General features: G+C 39.0%; 1 protein-coding gene across 1 annotated transcript; it reads left to right on the top strand.

The window, feature by feature from the left end:
* Positions 1–1562: 1562 nt before the first annotated feature.
* On the top strand, positions 1563–10871 carry LOC120716993 (somatostatin-like receptor F_48D10.1). The gene is made up of 5 exons (XM_040004766.1): positions 1563–3066; positions 4900–5040; positions 5166–5438; positions 7411–7557; positions 8769–10871. The coding sequence occupies exons 1-5, from the start codon at positions 2494–2496 to the stop codon at positions 8967–8969; spliced, it is 1335 nt and encodes a 444-aa protein (XP_039860700.1). The 5' UTR covers positions 1563–2493; the 3' UTR covers positions 8970–10871.
* Positions 10872–12077: the final 1206 nt, after the last annotated feature.

Here is a 12077-nt window from a genome sequence, read left to right as displayed (position 1 = left end):
AGCTTTCAGGTACTTCTAGGTTCATGCTGAGTGTGAAATGCTCAGGGAGTCGTGAGAAAGAGAACATTTTCTGAAATCTCTAAATTCTGATTTCATTCATTATTTTTTTAAAATCACACTTATACCCTAGAAGCTTTCTGAGGGATACCAAGATTTTCCTTGTGCTTCACTTTCAGTGTGTTTTTAAATTGCACTCAGCACTATGTCGTGCTGACATCTAAAAGATTAATAATAATTAATTATAATAATAATTAATATTCAACCCAACGTTTTGAAGTCAAAAGCTTATCATCAAACATGTTACTCAGACATCTCCTCCATGCCTGCTTCATGCCCTGGGGGACGGGGCTATGGCTCCCTACACCTTCTAGCAGATCGTTACATGGAGAAACCTTTAATACAAGCGCGCTCATCCACCCAGGTGTTCACTGGTGTTCACTGTTCATAGACACAAACCACACCTTTCTTGGCTGCTACCTCAAAGCACATTGTGCTACACAACAACACTCAATATTTAGTATTTACTGTTATTTACACTTAGCTAGATTAATGCGATGGTGTTGTGCTTATTATGCTGCTCTCTTTTTTTCCTTGTTTTCTCTTTTTTTTCTCTCAACAGGTGATCCGGGAGATCTTTTTTCTTTTTAAGTGTCCTTTCTCACGGTCCCTCTTCCCTGTTTTTCTTTTCCTTCCTCTCTTTTCCCTTTCCTATCCCCTAGCCATGTCTGTCCCTTTTGCAACAACTGAAAATAAAATAAAATAAAATAAATAATAACAACAATGGTCAATCAAATAGACCAATACCGCAAGGTCGGGATGATCCACTTGTTAAAGTAAATCCGTTGGATATCTTTGTTGGCGTTCAGACAACAATTCTGACGGCTAAAGAACCAAATGTGACAGACAAAAAAGAAAAGAAAACAAAAAGACATGTTACTTAAAATCTTGCATAAAATGTGTACCCTTTGACCTCTCTGTGTGTTAGAAGAAGAGAAGGCAAAAACAAAAGCAGTCAGTGGATAAGTTTTTGGTCTCTTTGTGGTGCAATCATCCTTAATAGGACTACAGAAAGCAGAGACTCTTTATATTTGACATGTGATTAGTACAACAGATTTCATTTATTTATTTTTACAAGAAACTTAAGAGGTGTGTGTTAATTGGAAGCATCATATTTGGTGTGAGGTGTGGATAGCTGGAAGATTCTGCAGCACTGACTGAAACCACCCAGAACAGCACCGATACCCATTTACAGAGCATCAATAACACTGGGGACTATTAGAAAATACCCACTGTGGTCTGTGAACCCTGCTGTCATCTGGAGACAAGTATCTGCTGTTGCTCCACAGGTGAATCTGAGGGGAAACATCAGAGCATGTTTCTTTTCTCAGGTTTAGAGATTTTTAAACTTATATTATATTATATTACACACACACACACACACACACACACACACACACACACACACACACACACACACACACACACACACACTCTCACTCTCACTCTCTCTCTCTCTCTCTCTCTCTCTCTCTCTTTCTTTATAAATCCTATCAAGCAAGCAGCAGAGCTGTGTGGGCAGAAAGTTGAAGAAAAAGCAGCAGAGCTGCTTGCCAGTACATTCTGCTCAGCACCCCAGACAGCGAACAGCGAAGAGAGCTAGAAAACAACTTTCAATCAATACTGGACAAATACTCAGGAATCGGAAAACAGACGTGACTTTGTTCGGGGACTGATTATTTGAATCTGATTACAGAGAGACTCTGACTTTTCCTCTTCTAGACATAGTAAGCCCGTTCTTGTCTTGATCTCTGCATAAATCTTTACTCTGCGCGATTTAAAAATGTTCTCCTCTAAACGCATCGAGCCTTTAAACAAAGGCTCAAGATATTCAACCTTAGCACACACATTCATTAATGACACATTCATAATTATAGAGCGTGTAGTCAAGAAGATGTGTCGTGCGTAAAAGCGGTGGCACCATTCCCAGCTTGACGCACAACACGCCGGATGACTTGTGAGTGGTTCCAAAGTCAGATCAAAAGAGACGTAAACAGTCAGATCTATTTAAAAAAAAAAAAGAAGAAGCAAAGATAGAGCTGACAAATACAGCACATCATCATCTGTGACTCAACTGCTTACAGTCTAATTCCTCATACGACTACACTACTGTGAAGCTACGTGTATGATACGCTAGGATGTGGAACACCTGCCTCACTGGAGTTCGCTCAGGGCGCACGGGGCGCACACAAAGCTTTAGAATTATCGGAGGAGTTTAATGTAGTGATTATTGGTCTTTCTTGTGCACGGACTGTTGATTGAGACAAACTGGATTGTTCCTTTTTTATAGTTCAAAATCACCTTTTCATCGCTTTACTTCACATTTTAAAGCGTGGGGGCTGCTCCGGCTTCTGTCTCGAAAGCATGGGAAAAGAAGAAGGAGGAAAGAGTTTCTTCTAAATCACTGGAATCAAGCCACCACATGGACTGTGAACAATGGAGCAACAAGACCAAAACCTCTGGCATCCCTTTTCATCCGAGCTCAACTCCTCTACATCCTCACCTATCCTCTTCTCTTATCCTCGCCTTTTCAACATCTCCTCCAACATTTCCACTCAGAGTGTCCCCTTTCAGGGCAGCAGCACTCTGATGACCGCAGTCATATCCCTCACAGTCTTCGTGGTGGGTCTGACCGGCAACACTTTGGCGATCTATGTGGTGCTGCGCTATGCCAAAATGAAAACAGTCACCAATATCTACATCCTAAACCTGGCTGTGGCTGATGAGCTGTACATCGTCGGGCTCCCCTTTCTTACCACACAGAATGTACTCTCCTATTGGCCCTTTGGCTCTTTCCTGTGCCGCGTGGTCATGACTGCAGACTCCATGAACCAGTTTACGTCTATCTTCTGTCTCACAGTAATGTCCATCGACCGTTACCTGGCTGTGGTTCATCCAATCCGCAGCACCAAGTGGAGACACCCCCGCATAGCGAAGGTAGTGAGCGCAGCTGTGTGGGCCGTTTCCTTTGTGGTGGTCCTGCCAGTGGTCATCTTCTCTGATGTGCAGGTATACAATTCAGTCGTGTGCCAGTGAAAACTTCAGATAGGACACCGAAGCATGGTAATATGACCGCTCCTAAAGCGAGAATTAAGCACTGGTTTAATGGCCATATTGGTAGTTGTTACAGATTAATTACTACGTTCCTCTACAATCTTTGAACAAAGGTATTTTTTAAAAGAAGGAACAACTATAAACGACAAATGTTACCAGTACAACAAAAACTGTAAATAATAATAAGAAGAAAAAGAAATAATAATAGTTACAAAAATCCAAGCTAAATGTCACAAGAGGGTTTTTGTGAAACATGTTAAAAACACTGAACTTTCAGCACTGTTAATGGTACTATTTTTTTTTTTTTTATAAAGTGTGTTTGACCTTCACGACTGTTTGCTAAAGTAAAAAAAAAAAAATTGACAATAATATGTTCGACTGTTCTTTTGGAGACTACTTGGAGTTCTAGCTCACTCCCTTGTATTTCTGTATTTGTGTTAAGATAAGCTAAACATAATTCCCCATTCTTTGAAATATTCATTCACATAATGCAGTGCAATGCATTTCGCTTTAGCAATGATTCTAATTGCAGTATAACAAAACAAACAAAAAAAGCAGGAATTTGATGGAGGTACTCAAATCAAGTGGTTCCCAAATAGTGCGACCAGTGCACCATGAGGCACCATCATATTTTTTCAAAACCATATGTTATGATTATGCAATATACAACTGCACTTCAAGTTGAATGAGTTGTTATATTATCATGTCAATCTTTTCTGTACACTCACTGAGAGGTAAATATAATATCCTAAAAATTCTTTGAACAAACGTGTCTGACGGTGCACCTTGGATGAATTACCAGATAATGAGAAGCATTACAGTCTAAATATGCCCTGAAAGCGTGGAGGTCAACAAATAAGAAAACTAATTCCTTTCCAGTATGGTCCAAACCACCACATAATATCTCAAATGTAAGATGTCTTACTGCTTCAGCTGAATCAATGGTGTCAACAGTCTACATGTGTTATCTGTCATGAGAATCTGGCTAATGCACATTTGGTTCCATGCAAGCTAAAGAGCCACGTGCCAACTTAACCTCCTTTCCGAGAAAATCTTTTACTACTTCAATCAATATTAACTGAAGGCACAAAGAACATTTGTTTATGGTCTGGTAAAGTATCCAGTGAGTCAAGACAGCCAAATCAAATGCTAGTCAAGTGGTACCACCACACCGAAAGTGTGATGCTAGGTCTAAGTGCTGGAAATTGGCAGTCAAAAGTGCCTTCATTTGATGATACAATGTGAAATAAAACACTAACAAAATGCCAGCTGACATGGAAGCTGTTTATTCCACAGACATGAATACAAGTGTATTTGCAAAGATGCACTTGTGTAACATTTATGAAAAAGAAAAGTGTTTCTGCAACAACAATTTAAATGAGCAGACATTGTTAAGCTCAAAGACAGACAAAGCTGAAATGGCTTGGTATGTGCAAAGGAGGGATAGTGGATATATCGGACAAAGGATGTTAAACAGGCAGCAGTCATGCAGGAAGAAAAGAGGAAGACTAAAAGACAAGATTCATGGATATAGTGAAGGAGAACATGCAGAGGGTTTGTGTAGCAGAAGAGAATGTGAGAGGAATAGGGTGAAATGTGGGCAGGTGATTTGCTGTAGTGACCCCTAAAGGAGGAGGAGGATGAAGATGAAGATGATGATTGACATTTAAAATTAAGGGATGTGATGGAAAGCAGTGGATTAACTTCCAGATTTTGTTGTTGACTGTCTGACAGATTCCGATTCAATTCTGAATTTACTTTATTTGTTCAATATTCATTTTTCTTTAGGATACATTTAACTCCTGCAACATGATCTGGCCAGAGCCGAAGGATGTGTGGTCAACAGCCTTCATTCTCTACACTGCCACAGTGGGTTTCTTTGGACCACTGCTCATCATTTGCCTCTGTTACCTTCTTATTGTCATCAAGGTAGATATTTCATGAAGCTCATTAAAAAGCACATTTTTAAGTTGATATTCTTTTCTCAGTCAACAGAAAGGCACGATTTCCATCCTCGTCATTATAATTCAAATCTTTTTATTGTTATTTTGCAGGTGAAGTCCTCTGGGGCACGGGTTGGTTTCTCTAAACGCCGACGCTCAGAGCGCAAAGTGACCCGAATGGTGGTGGTGATTGTGGTGGTGTTTGTGCTCTGCTGGCTGCCGTTCTTCATCATCAATATGGTCAATCTGGTGGTCATCATCCCGGAGTCCAGTGCCACTGCTGGCATCTACTTCTTTGCTGTCATCTTGTCTTATGCCAACTCATGTGCCAATCCGTTTCTCTATGGTTTCCTATCAGACAACTTTAAACAGAGCTTCAGAAAAGTACGTTGAATTTCTTCTCACCATAGCAGTGCTGTTAAAGCCCGCTAATTAGCATCTTACATCTTGTTTATCTGATCTCAACACATTGTGTTTGTTAACTGTTGAACTGTTGCGAGCAGTGATTTTTTTGAAGGTAACATCAATTTCTACAAACTGCATCAGTTTGACAGTGCTGTATAAGAATAGGAATATAATCATAGTTTAGAGCTCTATCTATTGCAGCTTCATTTTACTTTAAATTATGTTTTCATATCAGTTTTCATCTACCAATCACAGCAGGTGATTCAACACTGCTCAAAACTGTGGTTACTAAAACGTGTCCACATTTTTTTTAAAGAAAAGAGATGTTTGCCTTTAATTTAAATGTCATTAAATTCATAAGAAATGTTTCTCCCACATTTTGTGAAAAACAATCATTTTAAAATTATTAATTTTTTATTAAAATAGTTTTTTCAGCAACCATCAGTCTGGAGCAAAGCTGGCATGTATTGTGGTATCCAGTTTAGATGTCCTGATAAATGTCTATCATCAGAAAAATATATATATATCAAAGTTAAAGTCAAAATATCCAATAAATTAGAGTTCAGCAATAAATAAATCTACAATATGATTTTTTGTCATTTTTTGGATGCTGTCATATTGTCAATAAATTTCCCAAAGCTGATCCAAGTGCAGAGAGAACATGCCAGACTGATGACAAGAGAAACAAAATCACTAACTAAATTAAAAGACCAACTCCAAAAACGCCAAAAAGCAACACATAGAAATCCCTGGGAACTAAGGGAGAAGAAACAACAACTTGAAAAAGTGTGAAGCAAAATAGGCTGAATTTATACATGCTGGAGAAAGTGGCGATAAGACAGAGGTGAACCGTATTAAGATCAAAACAATACTGAGCGTGTGAAAAGGAATAAAATAGCTAACCTTCAAATTTAAAAAGGAAGTTAATCAGAAAATGTCAAGAAAACAAAGCAGTGAAGAATAAACTCACACAGCTGGGTGAACACAGAAACACAAAAGAAAAAGCAGAAAACGAGCAACTTGACAGACACATGCCTGTCAGCTATGATTATTATACACCCCTCCTCTAAAACCTTAAAGAAATTAAAGAATATACATGACTAATTTCACATAACTAGAATGAGTTTGATGGTTCAGACTATCAGCACAAAATAACAACGTTATTAATAAAAGTATTGCTTTAATTTAGAAACAAAAATAAGAAATTAATTTGGTTTAATATCAGTGTTTTCACTTTGTTCTCCTTCCTTTGGGCTTGGAAAAGGATAAAGGCTTAGTTTGACACTCCCTACTGAGTGTCTGTGTCTGCAGTTGGTATGGACACCTGTATGCACAAGAAGAGGTTTACTGTTCTGCTTTTTTGTCTCTCTGTTTCCTAACAGTTGCTGCCACTGAGGAAATGTTGTTGTTTTTCACTATTACCTTGCTTATTGCAATTCTCTTTCTCACTGCCTCGGAAGCCTAGACTACAAATTATGTGACCATGTTGTTAAAATGTTTTGTTGCAGGATTAGTTAAACTCTGTCTCCCACAGTTATTAAACAGTGAAGCCATGAAGCTAAACTCAGTATTAATATTTTTCGAATACAGAAAACATGAAAAAATATGTTTTAGTGAAATATGTGTAAGTAGAAAAAAAAAATCAGTGATATGGTTTCACTTTTTGGTTCATTTATGAGAGCCTGTACCATCCAGTGCTGCTATCTAGGATTGTTTTACCCCTATGGTTGAGACTCATCTTTAGCAGTATTATTATTCTGGTTATAGAGTGCAACATTTTTATTTCAAGTGTATTACAATCCTTTTTTTTTCTGAAAAAACAAACCTGGATCCAGAATACTCTTATTTTCTAGTCTGTACACCTTCAACAGTATGTTATGTTGCAGAGAAGGCTGATGTGTAGCAACCCTCTAAAGATAATAACAGCACTAATATTGTCATGACCCTTCAGGTGCTGTGTGTGAGGACCATGAGGTGCGTTGCCAATGATGTAGATGATGGTGACCCCAGTGTCCCGCGCACTGAGAAAACCACAGCACAAGACTGCATCCTGCTGTCCCCGCGTAACCAGGTCTATCACGATCCCCAGAGCAGCCAGGTAACCAGTGTGTGTGCTCATGTGGAGCTGAGGTGATGGTATGTATTGTATAATGGGAATTAAAGGGATTTGGAAAAATAAAAAAGAACAGAGATTTAAATCAATTTAGTGCAGCACTAGATCAAAAGAAAGGCATGTGTTATTTTTGTTTCACTAATATTAGAAGAACAGTGGAGACTCTCTGCATCATAAGTGCGTCACTTCTGTATTAATCAACAGGCAGGTGTGTGCATTTGTGTGTGAGAGCAGCTAATTGAAGGTTTGTGAATTAATGCTGCTGCAGAGGCAATGATTAGAAAAAATTCTGAAAGTGCCAGCGAAAGTGATTAGGTTTAGAGGAGGGAAGAGGGAAGAAAAAGCTCTGACTCAGTCTGTGCAGTGTGGCGCTTCATGGTGTCCATTTAGATAACTAGTACAAGAGCAGTGAGGTGCATTAGACGACAGAGTGGCTCTGATGAGGCTCTTCCAGTGCTTAATCAGCTTTTCAAGGTTATATAATGCCAACTTTCTCCAAAAGTCACAGAAATTATGGATGCGCTTTGTGTAGGTCCCTTTGATCCAAAAGAGGAGAAAACATAAGACTAATAGGTATGAAAGGAAAATACACGGAGGCAAAATAAAGGGAGACGTGGAAAAGAAAACATAAGAAACAAAAGTAAACGGTTAAAACTGGAAAACAAAAGAAAAAATGTTATTTAAACCACACCAGGGACCAAATACATAACAGAGTGCCTCTGACTGAAAGGCGGTGTTTATAGATTTTTATGTCTCATACAGATGATGATGATGATGATGATGAAAACAGCAGATCTAGTGTGTCATATAAATCAATGATGACAATTGTGAAAAATAAATCGCTTACAGTTTTAGTCTTTAAGCGTTTCTCGTGGCTCATAATGGGCCTCTGCACACATAAGCACGATCGGTCTGTGTTGCTTGACATATCTATATATTTTGAAGATTTTGACCATTTTACGAATAAAAAATCTATTTAGTTTCAATAAGTAAGAACCCACTGATTTTTTTTTATTGCAGTCTTGGAGATATTTCATTTGGTTGAGTAAATAAAACCCCACTTACAAAAACAAAAGATCAAACATCCACTGCGTGCATTCATGTCATGCCTCTTTTTTTTTTTGTAATTTCTCTATTGTCTTCCCCTTTTTCATGTTCCCATCTTGCTCTTTCTTTTGTTCTTCTTCTCTCTGAAGATCTCACCTCACCCGCCGGGCTCACCAACGACTCACACTGCAGCAGACCTGCACCGCTCCACCCCTGCATGTAAGTTTCAGTCCACTTACCCAGGAACCGGACCGGCCACTACCACAGCAGCCTCGATGCTAAACTCTGTTGTAACTGCAGCTGAACCTCCCACAGTCACTGCCCTGACCACTAGCTCCTCCTCTGGTTAATTAGGGCCACATGAACAGTAGCAGAGAAACTCACAGATGAACTGAGAAAGAAAAACATATTTTAAGGATTAAGTGATCAAAGTGGCAAAATCGATGCTTTTCTGCCTTTTTGTCAACTATTTTATTACTACCACACACACTCATTCTACATCCATTATAGCACATTGGTGGAAAAAAAAAATCACAACATTTTTGTTTATCAAGACCAATTTTGTTCCTTTCAGCAGCCTGACATAAGTGCCTTTCCAGCTATAATCAACACAGCTCCTAAAATAAACATTTACACCTTACTCCTTTCATTTTATGTTGGTCATGTAACACTGAAGAATGTATTTACCTATCAGAACCAAAAAGCCTCTTAGGACTTATTTCATTCGGTGGATGTAATTTCCTGCAGGTAGCAAATATGAGGGGTTTATTTGGGCATTATAGGGTCCTCTCTACAACAGCTTTAATCAAACAGCGCAGTAATTCATCATATTTTCTCGTTTCCAACTGCTGCTTATTTCTGCTTTCTTACTTAAGTGGATAAATTGTGATGATTGAATCCGACGTCTGTATTTGATTTGCGTAAAAGTCTTTTGTGATCTCATTTGCGTACCGTTGAGAAGTTTAAAAGAAAAAGGAAACAAAATGAAAAACGGCTTGCTTGTCTTTTCTCAAAGTAAATGTGATGCTTTGGCAGCTCTATGCTTCTCTGTAAATATGTAGCCCCCCTTAAAGCTAAAACGCCGGACATTTTTGGATATATGCTTCTTGCATTTTGTTTTTGTGTTCATGTGATGTGTGTGCACAGTAAAGATAAACTTTATTTGATGAACTGGCGATACAAGGTGTTTTGCAAAAATTACCAAAAAGAAAAATAGAAAATACACAAGAGAAAAAGAGAACAATAGCAATATTATTCACAAGAAAGGGACACATTTAAACATTAAAAAAGACCTTTCAACACATTATGCAAATATCAGTCTGTACAAGTGGGTTTTTAAAAGCTTCTGGATTTGACACAGCTGATTTGAAGGAGAAGGTATAAAAGTCTGTTCCATATTTGTTTTAAGCCCTTTTAATAGGAACTGATTCTCTGATGTCAGGAATCTGGGCACAGAATAATAGGTTAGCATGTAAACAGAGCCATTCCAGGTAACAGTCTGGTTATTTGTGCCTGTTTTACTTTGCTCTACCCAGTGTATGTATTTATTTTTTGTCTTTGCAAGAGTTGCGATGTAGCAGCATATGTTGTTATCAGCGCTGTTGGGTGTAAAATAAATGCTAGAGTAAATCAGATGAGACAGGAGACACTGTGTCTTTGGCCTTTGCAATTGCATCTAGATCATCTTAGGTACAATTTAAACGCTTAAAGCAAACTTTAAAGAACAAGTTTGAGCACAGCTTCTCCTTTAGTGGTAGTATGTCTAAAGTATTGATGTATTATTATGTATGTATTGTTTATACATTTTCTGGCTGCCATGTCTGTAAAGCCAACAACCAGTGACTGAAAATCAGTATATTGTTGAGAATATTCATTAATGCAATTGAATACTGTAATACAATAAAATAACTCACAGTAATGGGATTAGTTTACTGCAGTAGACAATCTCGCTGATGGATTGTGGGTGTTTTCCAGTCACTTTTTCATTATGTACAACGAAAGAAAATTCATATTAGTGGCACAAAGAGTGTGAGTGTAATGGAGTGGAGGCAGTGAATAATGTAAACTAATAGAAGCAATGGAATAACAAAAAAACCAAGGCTGATGAAAAAGGCTTTTACATGCAAATACAGCAAATGTGATGTATATTTCAACTGATATTTATAGCTGTTCAGATGTGTCATTGCTATGTGTTTTTGGGCTTCTTTTGAATAAAAGATTGTGATTAAAAACAGAGAAAGAGAGTCTGTTGTTGATACTCAGACACACTAATTACACTCGGTTATATTTATAAAGCACTTGTTCACAACAGGAGGCAGCACAGTAGTGCGGTGATTAGTACTGCTGCCTCACAGCAAGACGGTCCTGGGTTAGAATCCACCATCTGTGGGGAGTTTGCATGTTCTCCCTGTGTTTGCGTGGGTTCCCCCTGGGTACCCTGTCATGCAGGTATTGGGTTTAAATTAACTGGTAATTTTAAATTGCCCATAGGTGTGAATGTGAGTGTGTATGGTTGTTTGTCTCTCCGTATTAGCCCTTTGTTACGACCCGGCTCAAAGCCGCAACATAAAAACGGAGATGAATAACAGAGTGTTAGTGTGAAGAAGCTTTATCTTAAAATGGCATAGCAGGTTGGCTCAAATGGCTGGTACCACCAAGGCAAAGACTAGTGAGCTCTCTGGACGCTTGCCTTAGGTATGCTTTTATCCACACCTGACTAGGTGTGGCCAGCACCAGCTGAACACACTGAGCAGATTAGAGGCTGCAGAGGGACGTAACAACCTTAATGAGCAGATGATCCTTTGCAAGCAAAGACATGGTGACAGTTGGGAAGAAAAACTTCCTTAAAGCAGGACGAGAGGTCTAAAAGAACCAGGCTTGTAGGTCTGCCATTTGCCATGAGGGTAACAAGAAGACAGAAAAGAGGAGCATAGAGAGACTCTGACAACCGTAAACCTATTAGTTTATGGACATTATGGAGAAAAATCTGTACTTTTAAGCAGGCTATGAGAACCCCATCAACTAGAGTCTTTACAATCTTGTAGATTAACATTTATCTAAAGCTTGGTCAGATTTTTACACCCTTCATGCCACACCTGAAAAACTGCCACAAGATCTGTATTTCCATACTCTGCACAGGTAAATGGCCTGTATTTGTATAATGCTTTACACATCCAGTCATCCACCCATTCACACACAGGTGATGGCAAGCTACATTGTAGCCACAGCCACCCTGGGGCGCACTGACAGAGGCGAGGCTGCCGGACACTGGCGCCACCACCTCTGACCACCACCAGTAGGCAACGGGTGAAGTGTCCTGCCCAAGGACACAACGACCGAGACTGTCCAAGCCAGGGCTCGAACTGGCAACCTTCCGATTACAAGACAACCTGCCAACTCTTGAGGCACGATCGCCCCATCATGATACATTGCATAAGTATGATGATAATATAACCTCA

Source organism: Simochromis diagramma, unplaced genomic scaffold (genome assembly GCF_900408965.1).
Source record: "Simochromis diagramma unplaced genomic scaffold, fSimDia1.1 OVJJ01000487.1, whole genome shotgun sequence".
Taxonomy (NCBI): Eukaryota; Metazoa; Chordata; class Actinopteri; order Cichliformes; family Cichlidae; genus Simochromis; species Simochromis diagramma.
This window is presented reverse-complemented; position numbering and strand designations above follow the sequence as displayed.

Excerpts from the sequence above, each read along its gene's own strand:
- LOC120716993 (XM_040004766.1), top strand. The coding sequence starts at position 2,494 with ATGGAGCAACAAGACCAAAACCTCTGGCATCCCTTTTCATCCGAGCTC. Across the intron at positions 3,067-4,899 it reads TCATCTTCTCTGATGTGCAG|GATACATTTAACTCCTGCAA; the intron begins GTATACAATTCA and ends ATTTTTCTTTAG. Across the intron at positions 5,041-5,165 it reads ACCTTCTTATTGTCATCAAG|GTGAAGTCCTCTGGGGCACG; the intron begins GTAGATATTTCA and ends GTTATTTTGCAG.